Consider the following 23,488-nt stretch of genomic DNA (forward strand, 5'->3'; position numbering starts at 1 on the left):
CCCCTGCAGCGGCAGGCGGACTCTCAACCACTGCGCCACCAGGGAAGCCCCAGAGCTGGGATTTGAACCCAGGCTGGCTCCCTATCCCAGGCCACCTCATAGTGAACATGTCATTATGTGAAAATATAGTCAGAGATGACAAACTGGAGGGAAATACACCAACATATTCCCCATGACTGCCTCTAGTGATTTTTGGTTTACTCCTTATTCATTATTATACTCTTTCAAGTCATCTAAAATGAATGCTGTTGTAACTAAAAAAGAAAACAGATCAAAGTGGAAAATTGAACGTCTCCTCCCTTCCATTCCCTCAAAGCCTTAAAAATCAAGAACGGCACAAACAGGGGTAATTCCGGCATGGTTCCAGAAGGCACCTCTGGGTGATGATTTTCCATCTCCCAGGACGCCAGGCCTTTAACCTCGGAGGCCCCCTCACCCCTCACAGGCCACTTGGGGATGGGCACCTGTCTGGGGAGACCTTGCCAGACAGCTGCAGCTGAACAGCTCTGGGGGCTCTGAGGACCTCCTGGCGGAGGAGGACGTTCATGCCCCAGCCCCGGCTGCTCCTCCAGGTATCCTGGCTGGCGGTGGCCTCCAGCAGAACGAGCACCTCACCAGACACGTGCACAGACAGGGAGCCGTTGAGGTTGCGCTCTCTGTAGCGCCCAGCAGCTGCCTGCACCTGCAGGGAGGCAGGAGAGAGCTCAGAAGTGGAGCGGGGACAGGAAGGGTCTGTGGGAACTGGGAATGCAGGAGGGCCCCTTCTTCCAGGAAGTCTTCCTGAGCCACTCCAGCTCTGAGCATCATCAAATGCAGCAGACTGCAAACACTCAGGAAGAGAAATGAGACAGAGAGAAGAACGGGGGACAGCCTTCCCTGACCCCAGCTCCTGGCCCAGGAACAGTCTCTCATCTTGTCCTTTCTACCACATATGAAGCGGGATTACTTTCTTACAAATGGGGAAACTGAGGCTCAGAGAGGGTCACATATTCAACCTGGGCCTGCCTGGCTCTATAACTCATGCTTGTGCCTGAAAGGGGGCTGCTGGGGAAAGCAGAGGACCCCTGTGCAGCTCAGTTACAGAAAAAGATGCTCCTAACAGTGTGCCCTGGGGCCCAGAGGACCCCTAGAAGCGCTGGAGGTCAAAGGGGAGAGTGCCCAGTCCATAAGGAGAGGGCCACACCTGGGGTCAGGCTGGAGCAAAGGCTTGACCAGGGCAATGGTCGGGGGGCAGGGAGGAGTGGGGGTGAGAGCAGTGAGGCCCACCAGCTCTGCAGGACCTGAAGCCCCTTTCCTGATCTGGGCCTCAGTTTCCCCATCTACGGGGTAGAAACTGGCCTAGCCCGGTCTGCACATTACAATCACGTGGGAAGCTTTTATAAGTATGCCTGGTCCCTCCATATTTGAATTGATAAACCGTAGACCCATGCAATGCAATATTATTCAGTGATAAAAAGAAATGAGTTATCAAGCCATGAAAAGACATGAAGGAAATGTAACTGCATATTCTAAACGAAAGAAGCCAATCTTTTATTTCAAGGCTACATACTGAATGAGTCCAACTATATGACATTCAGGGGAAAGGTAAAACCAAAAAGACAGAAAATGGCTCAGTGGCAGCCAGAGGTTAAGAGAGAGGGAGGGAGGAATCGGTGGATTGAGAAGGATTTTTAGGGCAGTGAAACTACTCTGTATGATACAGTAAAGGCTGATATACGACATTATGCATTTGGCAAAACCCACAGAACGTACGACACAAAGAGTGAACCCTAACGTGAACTATAGACTTTAGTTAATAATAAATTAACACTGGTCCATCAATTTTAACAAATGTACCGCACTAATGCAAGATGTTAAGAGGGGAAACTGTATTGTGGGGAAAGGAGGTATATGGGAACTCTCTGTACTTTCTGCTCAATTTTTCTGTAAGCGTAAAACTGCTCTAAAAAATGAAGTTTATTAATTTTTTTAACAGTGTGCCTGTGACCCCCTGACTAATCAACTCAGCATCTCCAGGCTGGGGTCCAGGTATGTTCTAAAAGCTCCCCAGGTGATTCTAACACGCAGCTTGGGTTGGGAAGGTCCAGGGTACACCGTTCTTTCTCTGATTGGCTTCTGTGGTCCTGAGGGGTCCTACAGAGGGTGCGCTCTCAACAGGGGCAATATCGCCCCAAATGCATAATTGGTTCTTAGCAGGTAGGTTAAAAAACAACAACAACGTCTTATATAAGGCATAGGTATGCATCAGCACATAACAGAAATACAGGACATCTGTGGACTTAAATTTTCATAAAAGGGACGATTAGAGGAAAAAAAAGTCTAAAAAGTCTCCTTGGGCAGGGAGGCAATAATGAAAATTAGGTTGTGAAACGCCAGTGAAAAGATATCCCGGAGGGATTTCAAGAGGGAGGATGGGGTTGAGATGGCCAGGCTCCTGCCCCCATCCCCAGCCCCCATTCAATCACAGAGATAATGTGAAAAAAAGGATTCTGCTGCTTTAAAAAGTAATAATAAAGTACAAATCCATTAGGTGACCCAGCATCCAAGCTTCCAGCAGGACCACCCACCCACCACCCGCCTTGAGTGCCGGAGGCTGCATGGGCTCTGCAGCCAGACTGCCTGAGTCCCCATGCAAGATCCTGCACTTATGCGCTCCATGACCTTGTACAGGTCACGTCACCTCTCTCTGTCTCAGAGTCTCATCTGCAGAATGCCGAGACAGCAGCACCACGAGGCATCCGTGAGATGATCCACATAAAGGGTTTAGAACAGAGCCTGGCACACAGTAAACACTCAACGGACATCAGCTCCTGTTACAACTGATGACAGCGACGGCGCGGTTTCAAATCCTAGATGCCAGCTGCCCTCAGATGTGCCATGATTTTATATATCTCCTTGAAAGTGAAAAGGCTGCTAATGAAACAATGAACCAGCGTGGATTTGAAGACACATCTGATTTCACAGATGCCGACATGTGAAAAAACGTGCCTCTGAGAATGATCAGTTTCCATAATTCAGAGCCCTTCTCAGGTTCCACTCAAGTTTTCAAAACCCACAGGTACAGCAGGCATTTAAAAATTGCTATCGAATTCCAGTCCTCATCCCTGTTGGGATTACCCATCTACACCTCCATCTCCCCAGCCCACGGCCTAATTCCTGCACACACAGCACACACGGCTTCCTTAGGGAAGCAACCGACATGGGGGGCTTTCTAAGGAGCCAGCCCTGGGAGAGCAGAGCACAACCTTCCCACCTGGTCTCCTTTCTCTGCCCCTTCCTTTCCCTGTAGAGTGAAACCCTTTAGTGTTTCTACCCCACGCTGGGCAAAATACTCTGGGGTTGAAAAAGCCATTCTGAACTTCTCCCAAATCCAACTACAGGACAGGGTTGGAGGACAATTCTTCTTCTCTCCATTTTCAAGGGTGAAATGTGATACACACACACACGAACACACACACACACACACCACACACACACACCACACACACACCCCACACACCCACGCACACGCACACTCACACACACACACACCCCCCACACACACACACCCCTGCCAGGGAACTGAAGACCTTTCTTGCCTGGACAATCACTTCCAAATGACGGATTTGGAAACCTCCCTGCCATATGTTCTTGATTCTGGAGGGGCTGTCTGGCTAAGCTTAACATCGCGATGCGGCCCTCCCTCTGTTCCCTCCCCGGGGTCTCCATCCTCCTTTCCTTCTGCCCCATCTCCCAGCAAGCTGGCTGCTTGGAGACAACACTTGGCAGGTAGTTGAGGTCATCCCAAAGGGACCACCATCCATACCTGTAAGTTTGGAGGAAATGTTGGTCTGTGGGGATGTCTGAGCTGGAGGGAAAACACCAAGTGGGAGTCAGACCCGTTCAGCTGGACTGAGACCTGTGGGGAGGGGGAGTTGGAGAAGCAGGGTCAGAGGGAGAAGAATGAGATGCAGAATCCCAGAAGGTGGCTGGCTGGCACGGAGAAGGGACAGGTCATCCCAGAGTCTGCCCCAAACCCGGGCCCCACGGCAGATGCCAGAAGCCACCACCCTCCCTGGATGGTTCTCAGCCTAAATCTCACTGATGCTGCATTACTCAGAAGCTTGAGAAGTGAGGCCCAAGACACAGGGCTGGGAGGACAGCTCTGGGACCCTGCACCGCCTCCTTCCCCTGCCATGGTGTCTACTCATGCCTCCCATGTCCACGGCTGCCATTTGACCCTGGCCATGAACTAGGCGCTGGGAAGCCGGCTTTACAATTATCGTCTTATTTAATCATCACCCCTGCTCTCATATGCTGGTATTACTATTCCCATTTCACAGCTGGAAAAACTGATGCCCAGAGGGATTAAGTAATTTACCCAATGTGACACAGCAAGTTAGCAGTGGAGCTGGGATTTGAACTTGAAAGTTCCTTGGAGATGGGAACAGAAACACAGTCATCTGTGCAGCCCTGGCACATCACACAGAGCCTGGCACACAGCAAAGACACAGTCTGTATATGGTGAATTAATGAATATACCTACAGTGGCTGCTATATATTTACCAAAATGTATTTCCTTTCCCTCCAGGACACATGGTTAAAACTACATTTCCCAGCCTCCCTAGCATCTGGGTGGGGTCATGTGATGACTTCTGGCCAATGGACCGTGGGCAGGAGTGGCATGGACTACGTATGGGCCCGGCCAATGAAAACCTCTTGCATAATTCTCACCCTCTTTCTCACCATCCACCAGCTGGGCAGAGCCACAGGGTGGAGGGAGCCTGGGTCCCTGATTGACTGTGGAGCAGAGCCACACTGAACTGTGACGTGACTGGGGAATAAACTTTCACAGTAAAGCAAACTTTTATTACAATAGTGCATCCTGATTCATCACATGCACACTGCCAAAATAAGGGCTGTGTTGTCAGTTTGCCAGGGCCACCCTGCCACCTCCTATGCTGTCCCATACAGGACAACTGCTCGCTAACATTAAATCCCCTCCTCCCTCAGCAAGGAGGCAGAACTCAGTCTTCTGACCTGGGACATGACGTTGTGGTTGATGGCAGCCCGTGCATCCACACCGCAGTCAAATGCTCCCTGGTGACTCCGCCTGAAGACAATGTCCCCATCCAAACTCAGAGCCTGGGGGAACGTCAGCTAGGAAGGAACAGACAGTACCCTTTACTCTCACCAACAGTCAAGTTCTGCCTGGAGGCCACCAACCAGCATTTGCCCGATGCGGGGATGGGTACCTGGGAGGAGTGAGCCACATCCAGGGCCAGGCTGTGCCAGACTTCCCCAAGCCGAGATCGGTCATGGTGCAGACCCTTTAAGTGCAGCAAGACTTTCTGGTTGACTTTCAGAGTGACCTCGACATCCTTGTTCTTAGCCTGGGTGTACAAGAACCAATGGCACTGAGAGAGGGGACTTCCCATTAGCTGAGTGCCTGCAGAGGCCACCCTTGGAACCCAGCAGTTAAAAGTGGTTCCCAAGATTGATGGGTGAAAGCACAGTCTACACTGTCCTGCTCACAGGAGAGAAAGCGCGGGGCAGGTACACATGGAGTCTCTGAACAGGTATGGTAAACTCCAGAGCCCACAGGTAGGATTAGTGGGGTGGGCTTGAGGGCCTGTGTCTCATTCACAGGGAGTGCCCTGGTATTAGTCTGTTCTATTCACTGCAATATTCCTAACACTCAGCACAGGACCTGGCACATAGTAGGTGCTCAATAAATATCTAGAAGAACGCAGAATTACTAGTTGTAGTTGTAGCCTGAAACCCCAAAGCCAAAGCCACGCTAAGTGGAAGAAAGTGTAACTCACAGTGTGGCAGGCAGAATAATATCTGCCCTCCCAAAGATATCCATGTCCTCAACCCTGGAACCTGTGAATTTGTAACCTTACAGGGAAAAAGGGACTTTGCGGTTAAGGATCTTGAGATGGGGAGATTATTCTGGATTATCCAGTGAGCTAATCACACGGGGTTTTCTTTTGTTTGTTTGGGGTCTTTTTTTTTGGCCATGCCACATGGCATGCAGGATCTTAGTTCCCCGACCAGGGATTGCACCCGTGCCCCCTGCAGTGGAAGCATGGAGGCTTAACCACTGGACTACTAGGGAATTCCCATCACAAGGGTTTTTATAAGAAGGAGGCAGGAGGGTCACAGTCAGAGAGAGTGGAAGATGCTACTCTGCTAGCTTTTAGCAAAATGGACCATGAACCAAGAAACATGGGTGGCTTTTAGACGCTAGAAAAGGCAAGGAAACAGATTCTCCCCTGGAGCCTCTAGAAAGAATACAATCCTGGCAACACCTTGATTTTAGCCAAGTGAAACCCATTTTGGATTTCAGATCTCCAGAAATGTAAGATATATTTGTGTTGTTTTAAGCTGCTAAATTTGTGGTAATTTGTTATAGTAGCAATAGGAAACGCATACACATAGCTAATCATTTATTCACTCAACAACCATTTAGCTTCTGCCCATGCAACGTACAAATAGCAGGTTGCCACCTTTTCCCACCTGTGCTGACTGAGAAGTTAAAAATTTCTTGCCACAGAATTTTATCATCGGTGTACGTCTTTAAAAGAATACATGGCTTTATTTTAGAGCCTGGATGGAGGGAGAATAAACAAAGGTCCAAGAGAAGAGAAAAATGTGTGTCATTAAACAAAGACAGGGTTTTAAAAAGAACGGACAGCCAAATTAAACTACATTAAAGGATCCCCACCTACTTGGTTCTAGCCTGTTGTTGGCGGGTGGGTCAGATCTTCCGATTTTTTTAAATTAGAAGCAGAGACCCGGGTTTTACTTCCAGTCTTCTGATTTTAAATGTTGATAATTTATTATTTTTTTAATTTAAATTCTGACCAGGCCAAACAAAATACATCTGCAGATTGGATTCAGCCCACGTCACCATTTTGCAATGTCTGGTTTAGAAAACAGTATACATCACTGGGAAACATTTCTGCAGGTGTTCTCGGTGGCCATCCTGCCCGCTGTTTCCCCTCAGGAGCTCCAAGAACTTCAGCTCCCAAACCTGGGGGCTGCTTACAGCCCACTTTAACAGCGAGGAAGTGAGGTCCCAGAAGCACAGGTCTCCATGCTCAACAGCTGGCCCGGTTTCATCCTCAGGCCTTTGGATATCCCACAAGGGAGAAACCACCACTATCTTCCTTGTCCAGGGCCCAGCACACAGTAGGTGCCAATAAATGCTTGCTGGAGAATGGAGTCACCTCCCAGAGATGCTACTCCTAGAGGGGTCAGGAAGGAGACTTGGATGAGGGCCTATGGCCGTGTCGTAAGTACTCGAGGGAGATCACTGTACTATACTTTGATCCTCACAACCACTGTGTAAGAGTGTTGCTGTCTCCATTGTACAGACGAGGAAACTGAGGTCCAGAGACATGAGATAATTTGCTAAGGACACAGAGGCAAAATGAGTTTCACTCCTAGGAAGACTAATGTCAAGTAGGTTGGATCAGGCAGAGAAAGTGGAACAGAAAACTCAGGCAGGGGAATGTTTTGTTCATCCATCTGAGAGAAGATAACAGCTTGAACGGGGGACCGCTGGGGTGAAAAGGTCTCTGGGATCCTCACTTACGATGTGCCGGTTCCACGTAACCACGCACCCCTCCAAGTTCCTGGGGATGGCCTTGCCGTCGTATGGGTGGGTCAGGCCCGCGCAGACCTGGGAAGGACAACCACACACACACACACACACACACACACACAGACACACACACACACACACACACACACAGAGATGGGTCAGAGGCAGATGGGGCCCTCCCTCCCACTCTCAGGCCCCTTCCCACTGCACCCTGGAGCCCACTCACATATGGGTGCCCGGCCTGGTAGCCCAGGACTACAGTCTGCAGGGTCTCCTCCTGGCCATCCAGAACAACCCTCGTCTCCAGGGAGTAACGCTGGTGTTGCCTGTCCACCGTGAAGGTCTCCTGCAGGAGGATGCTTTGCGGGATGGGCAGAGTCCAGGGGTGCCTGGCGTGGAGAGGGGGAAACCGGCTGAAGCCATTAAAGCAGCTGGCAGGGTCAGGGGACAACTGTGGCCCAGGGGCTCAGACTGGGCCTGTCACTGTCTTGCAGAGTTAAGACTTTGTCACAGACAGGAGAAGAACGTCAGGACACACATCAGCCCTGTGCGTTACATTTGCCAGTCAACACCCATTCACCATCCCGCTGCGCCCTCTCAACAACCCAGTGAGCTGGACACAGCTGAGGTCACCACTTAGCAGCAGAGACCCAGGGTCCAGGCAGCACATGGGGTCTGGAGTCACACAGACTGGGGCTAGAATCCAGGCTCAGCCTTTCACTAGCTCTGTGACCTTGGGCAGCAAAGGACTTGATTGACTTCTCTGTACCTCAGTCTTCCCATCTGTCAAGTGGGGGCCAAAATAATAATACCCAACTCACACAGCAGTGGGGTTATTAGGGATAATGTATGTGCCACGAATGCAAATGCCCTAGGGGCAAGGATTGCTGTCCTTTTTATTCTCTGCTGTTCTCCACAGGCCCAGAAAAGTGCTTGGCACATACTAGGTGCTCAATAAATATAAATGAAATAAAGAAATGAATGAGACCTTTGCAAATGACAGTTGCTGTTACTTTGGGGTTACTGCTGTTGTTTTGACAGTAGATGGCTAAGGTCCCTCAGCTGGTCAGTGCACAGCCTGGACTTCAGGCTGTTGACTCCAACCCTGTGCTGTTCGCCCCCCACAAAGAACAAGCTTTTTAATCCCTGTGCCTCCAAGAACTGAAATGGTTCCCCAGGGCAGCTTTCAGGCTGGGGTGATGAGACTGATTTCTGTGCCCACCGTAGCAACTAATGGAAGGGGGCGAGGGACATGGGGGCTTTCGGGGGGGCAACTCGTCTCTGAGCTCTGGGTTCTGTCTGGGCCCCTCCAGGCAGCACTGCCCACCCTGCTTCCTGGTGACCCTCCATGCTGGAGAAGGGGAGACCCAGGCCGGCACCACACCTCAGGGGAATCGGCCTGGGGGAAGGGGCCAAACATACCTAAGGAAGAAAGTCCCCTGCTTCTGGTACAACCTCCTGTCTTGCATTAGCTCCTCCAGTTTGCCCTCCAGCTGCAGGCCCTGAGGCTGGCCCCCGGCACTGGCCCCCAGAGCCGTCAGCAACACGTGGCTCTTCCATGGCTGCAACGAGGACCAGGCTGATGCAGAGGGATGCCCGCAGGGTCCAAGCTGCTAAACATCCTGCCCTGGGGGTCACCAGGGGCAGCTTCCACTGCCCGCTCATCACCCTGGGAATGAACACCCGAGAAGGGCTGCTGCCTCCACCTCATCAGACCACGAGGTGGCACAGGGACACTGCCATGGCCAGACCTCCCCAGGTGCCCAGCAGGAACAAAGGACTTGGGCTTCCAGCTCCAGGTGTCTGACCTTTGCTCTGGGGTCTGTGCTAATATGGCTGGGGTCCATTTTACAGATAAAGAAACTGAGGCTCAGGGAGGCCCAAGGTCATAGGCCAAGCTAGTAGCCCTTTTCCATCCCAGGTGATGGATTTGGGGTCTCTCGATGGCAGAGCCTCCAGCACGGGCCGCCTGGACCCCTTACCTGCTCTGTATGCCTGTAGGCCACCGTTAAATTCAACTCCTGCTGAGGGCCCTTCAACCAGCCGTGAAGGATCTTACGGTCCTGGCTGTTCTCGGCATGGATCTCACCCTGCATTGCTGCACTCCAGGCTGATTCTACTTCACTCCAGCTGCGAAAGATGCTCTGTGCCACAGCTGTCACTGTGGAAACCTGCAGTGAGGGTGAAGAGGCTGACCAATGCCTTTGCACACCCTACTTCCTCCTCCTGGGATGCCCTTTCTCCCCAGTCCCACTTGGTGAACTCCCACTCATCCTTCAAAACCCCTCCAATGCCATCTCTGCTAGGCCTTTTCTGATGGGTCCAAGCAGAATTGGTTGTTCCGTACAGGGTCATGAGGAAAGAGGAAAAACTGCTCTCTCTCTCTCAACCCCGAACAGAGAGAGAATCTGAGCTATCAGAGAAGACCATCCCTTCCCCTCTCTCCCCTTCAGCTCAAGGAGGGAATAGGATCTACTGAGCCACTGTTATTAGCAGGCAGGGTCTCTGTGTCTTGAAGGGCACACGCTTGCAGGTGGCCTTCTGTCCCTGCATCATCGTCATGGCGTTCAGAGCCCTGGGAGGAGCTGGGTGTTACTTTGGCTTGCACTGGGGCTGGGGGAGGCACAGCACTTCAGCCCTGTGCTGGGCTGTGTACCCCAGCACACTGCCCTCGACACAATCCCTACTAGGAACATCAAGGTGCCTCGTGCCCGGCTGGCCTCTGTCCCTTGTTCACGCAGCTCCCTCAGGGGACTCACAAGGAGAGGTGACGGGGCCAAGATGGGCTTTGGGAATTACTGAACCTCCTGACAAATACTAGAACTCCCCAAGACCTTACCCCCTACGTCACTGACCTCAGGTCACCCCCAGAACCTGCAGGCCCTTCACTGCTGGCTTCCCCATTTCAGCAAATGGCACCTGATTCTACCCAGCTGCTTGAACCAAAAACTTGGGGTTGTCTTTTCTTCACCCCCTCCCCCAACCAATCCATCAGCAAATCTGTCAGCAAATCAGTCAGCTACACCTTCAAACCACCAGGCCACCATCTGCCCCTCCCTGGGCTGGGTCATCCGAAGGAACGGGCTGGTCAACCCCACCTTGTATCCTGTCCTGCTCTATCTGTCACGCAGTGGCCTCCTCAGGGTCCCTAAGCTTGCCAGGAGTCACCTGCTCCTTCCGACTCCACTCTGGTGCCACCTGGCCCCTGCCTCAGAGGGAACTGAGCTGTCCCCTAACACGCCCACCAAGCTGCCTCCTTCTGGGCCCACGGCAGGCCTGGACCACACCCTGTGTCTCCTCATCATCCCAACACAGGGAGAGGCTGGATGTGGCAGGTTCCCATGTGTGACACCAGCTAAGTCCTTCTCTGGTTGGTTTTCTTCCAAACTCTGTTATGCTTCTACGGTCAAACAATCAAATGTGCGCAAAGAAGCAGACTTACACTGAGCAGGTGGTGGGAAACTGACCTACATCCTTGAAGTTTCCATTCTGGATTTAGGCAAAAGCCTGATGTCTACTTGTTTCCGAGGTACCAGTTCAACCTACTTTAATATTTTACTTTATCAGCTGCTAAGCAAGAATATGGGAAATTGAGATTTATTTTGTTTCCCTCTCCCAAACTCACTTGGTAACAAATTCTGAAGAATGTGAATAGTGTGTGAGCCAGACTTCACACATCTGCGACCCGTTATCGACCCCGGACCTCGGTTTTAACCCTCTGCACAGAAGATCTAAACTGCAGGAAATCAGGCTCCCTGTCTGCGGCTGCGGGGGCGGGAGTGAGGGGCAGGTGGTGCGGCCGAGCATACGCACCCGGAGGTAGGTGGCAGCTGGGGTGTAGACGTGGATCTTGCCCTCCCTGTGGAGGCCCTGGCTCTTGCAGGCCATGTTCATCACCAGATTCTTGAGGGTCCAGGCCTTGCCCAGCGTCAGCTCCCAAACAGCCTGGAACGTGGCTCGGTGGGGCCAGTACAGCCTGTGAGCCGCAGAGACCATCAGCCACGGACTATCCAGGTTCAAGGCTCCTGAGAGAGGCAGAGAGGAAGAAACTGGTATCCCCGGCAAGAAGGGAGCTTCTGAAGAAGGGAGCGCAGGCAGCGAACTAGAGGCTCCCACAGTCTCATCACGGTCACTATTGGCATATCTCAAAACTTGGAATGACTGGGACGGGGCATAAGGGAACTTTCTGGAATGATGGTAACGTTCTGAATTTTGGCAGGCGCTTGGGTTTCACGGGTCTGTGCACCTGTCGAAACTCATCAAATGGTACCCTGGAGATGTGCGCAATTCGCTCTAGCTAATGATATAATACTGAAATGTGTAGGGGTGAAATTGTACTGAAGTTTACAACTTAATTTGACCTGCACCAACAAATAAGATGGATGGATAAGTGGGCAGATGTGTAAGAAGGCAGGTGGAGTAAAATGTTAATGGTAGAATCTAGGTTGGGAGTATGTTGGTGTTCACTGCACAAGTCTTTGCACTTTTCTGTATGTTCGAAACTTTTTCATGATGACATATTAGACAAAAGAAATGCTGGGACAGTTGGAGAGGGGGCACTGGGGTGTGGTGATCAAGAACATGGCCTTTACTCTTCCAAGCTGTGTGACCTCTTCGAACCCGTGCTTCCATCATCTGTAAAATGGGTACAACAGTACTGATCACTGGGTCTTGGGATAGAGGAAGCACCCATTCAGAAGAGTAAAGACCAATCATCACCATCATCAAAAAGTTGACATTTTGCATAAACTTTTGCCCTTCCATGATGAACGAAAACCAGGTTGCTGGACCCCTCTCATATTTTGTAATAAATACTCCCAATCACTCAAGGACTAATTCAGTAAATATTGCTCGAGACACTTGGGACTTGGCAGTGAACAAGGAGGCATAGTCACTGCCCTCATGGAACTTGCAGTTTGAGGGTGGTAAGGGGATGGGGGAGAGATCTCGAACAAATAAACATATAATGAGACCTACCTAAGTAGGAAATGCTGAGTGCTAGGAAGGAAAAGAAAGAGGGAGTTAGACTAAGGTCAGGCAGGTCAGTGAAGGCTCCCATGAACACATAACCATTGAGCTGAGCCCTAAATGAGAGGCAGTGGAGTCTGTCAAAGGGAAGAAACCCTCCCCCACCTCCTGCTGGAGATGGGAGATTCACTATGTGGGGAAACTGAGGTGGAGAGGCCAGGATGCAGGGGGATCCAACAGAGTGAGGGCAGTGGGTGAGCTGCCAAGTTGAGAACAGGGAGATACTGAATAGAGAGCAGCTCAATGCCCTGCCCTGAGGTACCAGTCCCACAGGAGATGGGAAGATTGCTCCACAGAAGAACAGAATGACTGGAAAGAAAAAAAAAAAAAAAAAAAAAGGTCCACAGCTATGGGCCCCAGGTCCTCAGGGAGAGCCAGGACCCCACCCAACCACGCAACAGGGAAGCCCACCAGTCAACAAGAGCACCTCCACACATACATATATACGACGGAATACTACTCAGCCATAAAAAGAATGAAATAATGCCATTTACAGCAACATGGATGGACTTAGAGATTATCATACTAAGTGAAGTAAGTCAGAAAGAGAAAGACAAATACCATATGATATCACTTATATGTGGAATCTAAAAAATGATATAAATGAACTTACCTATGAAACAGAAACAGACTCACAGACATAGAGAACAGACTTGTGGTTGCCAAGGGGGTGGGAGGTGAGGGAGGGATGGATTGGGAGTTTGGGACTAGCAGATGCAGACTATTATATATAGGATAGATAAACAGCAAGGTCCTATTGTATAGCACAGGGAACTATATTCAATATCCTGTGATAAACCATAATGGAAAAGAATATGAAAAAAATGCATATATATGTATAACTGAATCACTTTGCTGTACAGCAGAAATTAACACAACACTGTAAATCAACTACATGTCAATAAAATAATTTTTTTTTTTTTTTTTTTTTTTTTTTGTGGCACGCGGGCCTCTCCCTGTTGTGGCCTCTCCCCGTTGCAGAGTACAGGCTTCGGACGCGCAGGCTCAGCAGCCATGGCGCATGGGCCCAGCCGCTCCGCCGCATGTGGGATCTTCATGGACCGGGGCATTTTTTGTGGCACGCGGGCCTCTCACTGTTGTGGCCTCTCCCGTTGCGGAGCACAGGCTCCGGACGCGCAGGCTCAGCGGCCATGGCTCACGGGCCTACCCGCTCCGCGGCATGTGGGATCTTCCCGGAACCGCGGCACGAACCCGTGTCCCCTGCATCGGCAGGCGGACTCTCAACCACTGCGCCACCAGGGAAGCCCTAAAATAAATTTTTTAAAACAGAACACCACCCCCACACACATAGAGCATCCTTCCAAACAAGTTCCAAGTGACCGACCCTTAAACAAAAGCACATATCCAAGTCTTGCCTGGCATGTGGGAAAAGCCACTAACAGGAACTTCAGAAATAAAAAGAAAAAAGAAACTCAGGGCGAACAGACCAAAGCCCCCCAATTCTATAATTTATGCTCTCAGAGAAGAGAAGATAATGCATTCATAGAGCCGGACACTCTAAGAAAAGAACTTTCAGGAACAAAAAATGAGCTCTTGGGAATATAAGCTAGCTAAAATTAAAACAACAGTAGAGGGGCTGGCAGATGCAGTTGAGGAAATCAGCCCTCAGAACAGAACAAAAGGACAAAGAGATGGAACAAAGGAGAGAAAAGAAAGAAAATTAAAGGCTTAGTTTCTGAGGAAGACATCTGACCAACAGGAATTCCAGAACACAGAAGGAAGGAAATTACCAAATAAACTGTACAAGAAAATTACTAAGACCCAAATGGTGTGTCTCCAAATGGAAAGGGCCTAAGTGCTCAGTATGGTGAATGAAAAGAGATTCACACCAAGGCTCATCATCATAAGATTTAAAGACACTAGGAATAAAGAGAAGCTCTTGGAAGCTTCCAGAGAGTGAGAAAAGGGTTATAGACAAAAGATGATGGATCACAAATAGCACCAGACCTCTCCGATTCAAATCAACAGGGGAGCAATGTCTTCAAAAATCCCAAGGGAAAATAATTTCCAGCCTAGAATTCTCTATTCAGCCAAATCAAATAAAGACAGTTTAGGGACTTCCCTGGCGGTCCAGTAGTTAGGAGTTTGCCTTCCAATGCAGGGGGTGCAGATTCCATCCCTGGTCGGGGAGCTAAGATCCCATATGCCTCGCGGCCAAAAAACCAAAACATAAAACAGAAGCAATATTGTAACAAATTCAATAAAGACTTTAAAAACGGTCCACATCAAAAAAAAAAAAAGACAGTTTAAACATTCAGGGTTTCAAAATGTTTACATCCTGTTATAGGTTGAATTGTGTCTGTCAAAAAGATATGAAGTCCTAACCCCTGGTACCTCAAAATGTGACCTTATTTGGGAATGGGGTCATTGCAGATAAAATTAGTTAAAATAAGATCATACTGGAGTAGGGGAGGCCCTAAATCTGATATGAGTGGTGTCCTTATTTGAAGAGAGAAGTTTGGACACAGACACAGACATACACACAGAGCACCATGTGACAACAGAGGCAGAGATTAGAGCAATGTAGCTACAAACCAAGGAACATCAAGCATCAGTGTTCACCACTAGAAGTAGGAAGAGGCGGGAAGGATTCTACCCAGGGTCACAGAGAGAAAGTGGCCCTGCTGACACCTTAATTTCAGAATTCTAGTCTCGAGAACTGTGAGAGAATAAGTTTCTGTTGTTTAAAGCCACCCAGCTTGTGGTAACTGGTTAAAGCAGCCCTAGCTAATGAATATATCTCCCATGCACCCTCTCTCAGGAAGCTACTGGAAGATGCACTCCATCGGAACAAAAGTTAACCAAGAAAGAAGATGACATCAGTGCAAGAAGCAGGGGCTGTGACCCAGAGAAGTGGAAGGCAGTCCCAGGATGATAGTGAGGGGATGCCCTAGGACTACAGCTGTGCAACTGGTCTACACTGGAGCAGCAGAACAGAGGCTCCAGGAAGAGGGTCTACAAGAAAAATATGAGAACTGATTGAAGCTGATAAGTAATCTGACATGTTCAACCATCTGGAGAAGACTTTTGCATTGTTGCTAAAAATTCTGGGAATAATCAGTAGGAGGAAAATAGAAAACTAATCAAACAGGGAAAAAAGCCTATTATAACTCCAGGAAAAACAAAATGTTAGAATCCTAGTATACCATGTGCCTCAGCTGTGAGGGACATTTATCATCACAATGATATAAACATTGAATATTAACAAACTATAACTCTTTTAGGAGGATGGATGGAAATAGGCATGTGAAAAGGGCTGGTGTAATAGTTAAATTTTCTTCCTCTCTAGTAAGAAATATATTGAGAATGCCTATGAAAGAAAAATCAAGAAATAAGTGTGATTATTTTAAAAGATGGAGGGTCTGACGAGAAACAGCAAAAAGAATTTACAGTGCTTGCCGTTTTCAGCAAAATTTGGGATTGGAAGACGTGAAGCAGAAAATTACTGTATTTGCTATAACTCTAACTTTTAAAAACTTAAAATTTTTTCAAGTACATATTACATGAACACAGAGAATATTATGAGCTCCCATATAACACCCATCTTCAACATTTACCAAGTCATAGTCTAATTCACTTTTTAAACTATGTATTACTTCAATAAAAATAAAAATTAGTTCAAAAAATTAATTCAATGATAAAACCATGGTAAATTCATTTTTTAAATGAGAGAAAGAGTGTTCCAGGGAGAAAGAACAGCAAGTGCAAAGGCCCTGAGGTATGTCTGGGGAACAGAAGAGAGGCCAGTGGGGCTGCAGGATTATGGGCAATGGGAAAAGTAGGGTGAGATAAGGTTGGAGAAGTAGGCAAGGCCCTGTAATGTAGAACTCTGTGGATGAGGGTAAGAAATCAAGATGTGATTTTAAGTTTCCTGGGCCGCATGTGAGGTCTGAGTCTTGAATTACCCAGGCAAACAAAAGGGAAGGGTGTTCCAGTTAGTGGGCATGGCTTGAGCAAAGGCCTAGAGGGCAGAAATCTTCACCACTAGCCAAGGACACTCCCTAGATGACACTCACCTTCCCACTTCCACAGGGTGGTCCTGGATGTGTCCTTCCACTGCAAGCCTGCCACAAACGGCAGCCGCCCATTGTACTGCACCTTCAGGTATGTGCTGCTCTCCACGTGGGGCTGGCGGAGGCTCAAGTGGTGCAGCTGCGTTTGGTAATCCACCTGCCTCGCAGGCACCTGCAGCACAAACTGGAGGAGACCCACACCCAAGATGCAAATCAGATCATGCTGTTCCTGACCTAGAACATTCCATTGGCTCTCCACTGCAACCTGAGATCCCTGGCTACCAGGAATTGCCCCACCCCACCCCAAAAAGAAACACTGCACTCATTATAGTCACTCCCCATTGCCTCCTTCCCACAGACCCCGGAAACCTTTAACCTACTTTCTGTCTCTATGAATTTACCTATTCTGGACATTTCTTACAAATAGAATCATACAGTCTGTGGCCTTTGGTGTCTGGCTTCTTTCACTTAGCATGATTCTTTCAAGGTTCATCCATGTTGTAGCAGGTATCAGAACTTCATTTTTATTACTGAATAACGTTCTATTGTGTGGATAAATCACTTTATCTGTTCATCCATTGATGAACATTTGGGTTGTTTCTACTTTTGGGTTATTATGAATAATGCTGCTATAAATGTTTTGTGTGGACATAAGTTTTCAATTCTCTTGAGTACCAAGGAGTAGAATTGTTGGGTCATATGGTAACTGTGTTTAACATTTTAAGGAAACACCAAACTCTTTTTCCAGTCACACCATTTTATGATCCCACCAATATGAGTTCTAATTTCCCTGCATCCTCACCAACCCTTGTTATTGTTTTTTTTGTTTTTTTGTTTTTTCTGTTTCAGCTATGCTAGTAGATTTGAAGTAGCATCTCACTGTGCTTTTGATTTGAATTTCCCTAATGACTAATTAGGTTAAGCAGCTTTTCATGTACTTATTGGCCACTTGTGTACCTTCTTCAGAGAAATATCTATTCAAATCCTTTGTCTTTTTCTTGTTGAGTTGTAAGAGCTCTTCATATATTCTGGATACAAATCCCTTATCAGACATACGATTTGCAGATGTTTTCTTCCCTTCTGTGGGCTGTTATTTCACTTCCTTGATGGTGTCCTTTGAAGCACAAATGTTTTTAAGTTTGATGAAGACCAAAGTATTTTTGTTATTACTTATACTTTCAGTGTCGTATCTCAGAAACCCTTGCCTAATCCAAGGTCATAAAGATTTACTCTTATGTTTTCCTCTAAGAGTTTCATAATTCTTAAATTTAGGTCTACAACAACCTATTTTGAGTTTGTTTTCATATATGGTATGCGGTAAGGGTCCAACTTCATACTCCTACACGTGAATATCCATTGTCCCAGCACCATTTGTTGAAAAGACTATTCTTTCCCCTCTTCAATTATCTTGGCACCCTTGTCGAAAATCAACTAACTGTAAATACAAGGGTTTATTTCTGGATTTCCAATTCTACTCTGTTGGTCTATATGTCTATCCTTACACCACTACCATAATACTGTCTTAATTACTGTAGATTTGAAGTAAGTTTTGAAATCAATAAAAGTGAATCCTCTTTGTTCTTCTCTTTCAAGACAGTTGTGTCTACTCTGGGTCCCTTGAAATTCCACATGAATTTTAGGATCAGCTTGTCCATTTTAGCAAAAAGATAACTTTTTTGATAGGAATAGATGGGGTTTTGATAGGAGTAGATGGGGACTGTTGATAGGAATAGATGGGGACCGTTGAATCTGTAGATAAATTTAGGAAGTATTGCCAACTTCACATTAAATATTCCAATCCAAGTACATGGGATGTCTTCCATTTAGGTTTTCTTGAATTTCTTTCAACAATGTTTTGTAGTTTTGAGAGTATCAGTTTTATATTCTTTTGTTAAATTTATTCCTAAGTATTATTCTTTTTGATGGTAATGTAAATGAAATTGCTTTCTTAATTTCATTTTCAGGTTTTTCATTGCTAGTGTAGAGAAATACAACTAATTTTTGTATATTAATCCTGTATCCTGAAACTCTGATGAACTCATTTATTAGCTCTAATAGATTTTTCGGTGAGTTCATTCGGGTCTTCTATATACAAGATCGTATCATCTATAAAAAGAAATAGTTTTTCTTCTTCCTTTCCAATCTAGATGCCTTTTCTTCATTTCTTTTTTCTTTTTCTTTTTGGCCTAATCGCCCTAGCTAGAACCTCCAGCACAATGTTAAATACAAATGGTGAAAGCAGACATCCTATCTTGTTACTGATCTTAGGGGGAAGGTATTTAGCCTTTTGCCATTAAGTATGATATTAGCTGTGGGTTTTTCATAGATGGCCTTTATCAGGTTGAGGAAGTGCCCTTCTATTGCTAGACTGTTGGGTACTTTTATCATGAAAAGGTATGGTGTTGTGCGAGATACTTTTCTGTATCTATTGAAATGATCATGTGGTTTTTGTCCTTTATTCTATTAATATGATGTATTACCTTGATGGATGTTCAAATGTTAAACCAACCTTGCATTCCTGGGATAAACCCCATTTGGTCATGTTGTGTAATCCTTTTTATATATTGCTGAATTCAGTTTGGTAGTATTTTCTTGCGGATTTTGCATATGTATTTGTAAGAGATAACGGTCTTTAGTTTTTCTTTTCTTACGATGTCTTTCTCTGGTTTGGGCATCAGGATAATAATGGCTGCATAGAATGAACTGGAAAGAGTTTTCTCTTGACAGATCATTTAGTCAATTATTTATAGTACATTTATTTTATAGTAAATTAATTCTGGCACTATCCAGTCCAGCCAAGAGGCTAAGAGCCTGAGGTTTGAAACGAGGCAGACTGGACTTTCAATCCCAATTCTGCCACATAGTAGCTGTGAGACCTCAGCTAAGTCTGTTTACACCACTTCTCTTCTGTAAAGTGAGAACAGATAATTCTTGCCTCACAAGGATTAAACGAAATAATACAAACAAAGCCTCTGACACATGGTCTGGCAATAATTAATGGCTCACCATTGATCACTCTGTCTTTCCCTCTTCTACTCACTGTCAGCTTCTTAAAGATAAAGATTATCTTACTCATACCTGTCTCCCCAGAACCTAGCATGGTGTCTGCCACACTTATGAAGCCTTGTGGAAATGCTGCCACAAACCTCTAATCTCTTCAGTAAAACCCTCGGGGCCAGATGTTTTCCAGAAATGAGAAACTTCTTCTGCTTCTGTTGACAGAAGCAGGGCATGATCAGAGGTAGGTAAGGTTATCCAAGGACGACTTCAATCAAGAATATGATTCAATAGGGGCCTCCCTGGTGGTGCAGTGGTTAAGAATCTGCCTGCCAGTGCAGGAGACATGGGTTTGAGCTCGGGTCCGGGAAGATCCCACATGCCGCAGAGCAACTAAGCCCATGTGCCACAACTACTGAGCCTGCACTCTAGAGCCCACGAGCCACAACTACTGAAGCCCGTGTGCCTAGAGCGTGCTCCGCAACGAGAGGAGTCACCGCAATGAGAAGCCCGCGCACCACAACGAAGAGTAGACCCTGCTCGCCGCAACTAGAGAAAGCCCGTGCACAGCAACGAAGACCCAACGCAGCCAAAAATAAATAAATCAATTAATTAACAACACGGGAAGTTCTCCAAGATCCATTGCTAAAGGACATACAACATGACTCACCAAACAAAACTAAGTGCTTGTGACAGCTCCACAGAGCAAATGTATAGAAAATGATCTCCTTTCCAGTTCTCCAGACTATAACCATGGCTCTCTCCAGGCAGCTGAGGAGGGGACCAGGAAAAGGGATGGTAACTGTGAAAGGGAATTTTAGCCTTCCTTTAAATGTTATATTTTTTCACAAGGAGAAATTATTCATGGAGTATTGGTATGATTTAAAATCAACGTAATACTTAGAAATGAAGTTAAGCAGGGAGGCAAAAGACTGAAAACTACAAAAACTACAAAACATTGCTGAAAGAAATTAGAGAAGACATAAATAAATGGAAAGACATCTTGTGTTCATGGATTGGAAGACTTAATATTGTTAAGGTTCAATACTACCCAAAGCAATCTACAGATTTAATGAAATCCCTATCAAAATCTCAAAGGTATTTTTTTTGGTAGAAATAGAAAAGTCCATCTTAAAATTCATATGGAATCTCAAGGGACCCCCAAATAGCCAAAACAATCTTGAAAAAGAAGAATGAAGTAGGAGGTCTCACAAAGCTACAGTAATCAAAACAGTATGTTGTGACATAAAAGACAGACACATAGACCAATGGAATACAATAGATTGCCCAGAAATGAACTCTCACATTTATGGTTAGGGGAAAGGACTGTCTTTTCAACAAATGGTGCTGGAAAACCTGTATATTCAATGCAGAAGAATGAAGTTGGATCCTTATCTTATAACATATACACAGTTTAACTCAAAATGGATCAGAGACCTAAACATGAGAACTAAAACCATAAAACTCTTAGAAGAAAACATGGGATTGAAAAGCTTCGTGACATTGGATTTGGCAATTGATTTATCGAACATGACACCTAAAACACAGGCAACAAAAGTAAAAATAAATAAGCTGAACGACATCAAAATTAAAAAGTTTTGTGCAACAAAGGATGCTATTCATAGAGTAAAAAGGCAACCCACGGAATGGGAGAAAATATTTGTAAACTATATATCTTATAAGGCATTAATATCCAGAACATATAAAGAACTACAATTGAACAACCACCACAACAACAAAATCAAACAACCTGATTCAAAATGGGCTAAGGATTTGAATAGACATTTCTCTAAAGATGATAATTAAACAGCCAATAAGCCCATGAAAAGGTGCTCAACGTCATCAATCACTAAGGAAATGCAAATCAAAACTGCAAGATCCTCATACGCATTAAGATGGCTACTATAAAAAAACCCCAGAAAGTAAGAAGTGTTGGTGAGGATGTAGAGAAACTGGAACCCTTGTGTGCTGATGTTAAGATGGTGAAATGGTACAGCTGCTATGGAAAAGAGTATCTCAAAAAATTAAAAGTCGGATTATTGTATGATCCAGCAATTCCACTTCAGGATGTACACCCCAAAGAATGGAAATCAGGGACTCATACAGATATTAGTACACCCATGTTCACAGCAGCACTATTCACACAAGCCACATGTGGAAGCCAAGTGTCCACTAATGAATGAATGGATAAAAAAAACGGGGTCCATCCATACAATGGAATATCATCCAGACTAGGAAGGAAATTGACTCATGTTACAATGTGGGTAAACCTTGAGGACGTTATGCTAAGTGAAATAGGCCAGTCACAAAAAGGCAGATACAATTCCACTTATATGAGTTTACCTAGAGTAGTGAAATTCAGAGACAGAAAGTAGATTGGTGGTTGCAGGGCCTGGGGGAGGGAAGAATGGAGAGTTACTGTTTAATGGGTACAGAGTTTCAGTTCTGAGATGAAAAAGTTCTTGAGATAGATGGTGGTGATGGCCACACAATATGGATGTGCTTAATGCTGCTGATCTGTAGGCCTAAAAATGGTGAAAATGGTCAACGTCATGTTACGTATATTTTACCACAATTAAACATTTTTAAAAACAATCAGGAAACTCAGAAAGGTAACGTGTGCCTTTTAAGAGCACATACCTGTTCAGGGGCTAAGCACTCAGTTACTCCTGATTTACCAAAAAGAGCTCACCCTCCAGGAAAACCTGCAAGTGAACCGTTTCCAAAATGCATTTTTACGCTGGAAATCTGTATTTCCCAAGCCCCTCTTGCAAACTGCCCCTTGGCAATCCTTGGCACACCAGCAAATGTTTAACTGCCCCAGGGCGTGGGGGCTGGAGATGCCACAGGTAAGGTCTCTGAGCCTGAGTTTTAGCTCCTGCGTCCTTGCAACCAAGATCTGCAGGGACAGGCAGCGGGGCTGCCCAGCTGCCATGTGCAAGCTGAGCCCCAGGGACGCGGCTCTGCGGAGGCTGGACTCACCTCCAGGAAGTAATTGCTCAGGGCTGGGCCCGAGTCGTTCTGGAAGGTCTGGCTGATGCGGAGGTGCCTCTTGTTGCGGCTGTCATCCCAGTGCCTCCCATAGCTCGCCTCCAGCTCCCAGTGGAGGTGGCCTGAGCTCTCCTCATGCCGGAGCTGGACCTGGGACACACCACCAGGGAGACCCCCAAGGAAGCCTTGTGTACACAGACCTGAGCCTCCTCACAGCCACCCGCCCTGAGATGCAGGCTTGCTTATCTGGGGTGACAGCTCTGTAGGAAGTATGGATTTTTTTGCACTGGTTTTGATCTTGTAAAATATTGCATTAGAATATGATTCACCTTCACAGTTTCTGGAGTCCCCTTAAATTCTGGCCCCAAGGTGAAAAACTAACCTGCCCCATGCTGGTCCATGCCCTGATAAGGAGTAGAAAGAGCCAGCTGCCATGGGAAGATGACTCCCGATCTGCTTCATAGGAACCCAAAATCTCCCCCTCCCCCCACTCTCCCACAGCAGCCTCCGGCTCCCTGGACAGATCCTCTGTGGATCAGGGCTTCCCACCTGTGGGCTCCTGGGAGCCACTGTCTCCTACCTCTGAACCACAGGTCGAGACAACACAGGCTCTTCCATTTATTCACTCACTGAACACGTTTTCCCCCAAGTACCAAGTAGATACTTCGCTGGGCACTAGATAGCCAGGAATGAAGAAGCCAGAAGCCCCCCTCCCTTCAGGGGGAGAAGCAAACTTGTAACAATTAACAAAGGAACAGTCACTTCTCCCTTTTGCTCACCCCACCAGCCACTCTGATGAACTACCAGTTCTTTAACCGCTCCAATCACCCTCCGGCCCCAGGACCTT

At 46.8% G+C, this 23,488-nt stretch overlaps 1 protein-coding gene across 1 annotated transcript in view; it reads right to left on the bottom strand.

Moving 5' to 3' along the window:
- The window catches only part of LOC129392709 (uncharacterized), a 126,515-nt gene that overhangs the window by 77,848 nt on the left and 25,179 nt on the right, over positions 1–23,488 (bottom strand). The window contains 11 exon segments of the mRNA XM_055089741.1: positions 465–682; positions 3,806–3,898; positions 5,020–5,139; positions 5,235–5,372; positions 7,583–7,669; positions 7,818–7,980; positions 9,014–9,153; positions 9,574–9,762; positions 11,405–11,616; positions 16,657–16,837; positions 22,633–22,791. Coding sequence (XP_054945716.1) covers positions 465–682; positions 3,806–3,898; positions 5,020–5,139; positions 5,235–5,372; positions 7,583–7,669; positions 7,818–7,980; positions 9,014–9,153; positions 9,574–9,762; positions 11,405–11,616; positions 16,657–16,837; positions 22,633–22,791 — 1,700 coding nt within the window.

The sequence above is a fragment of the Physeter macrocephalus genome, chromosome 14 (assembly GCF_002837175.3).
Source record: "Physeter macrocephalus isolate SW-GA chromosome 14, ASM283717v5, whole genome shotgun sequence".
Lineage (NCBI taxonomy): Eukaryota > Metazoa > Chordata > Mammalia > Artiodactyla > Physeteridae > Physeter > Physeter macrocephalus.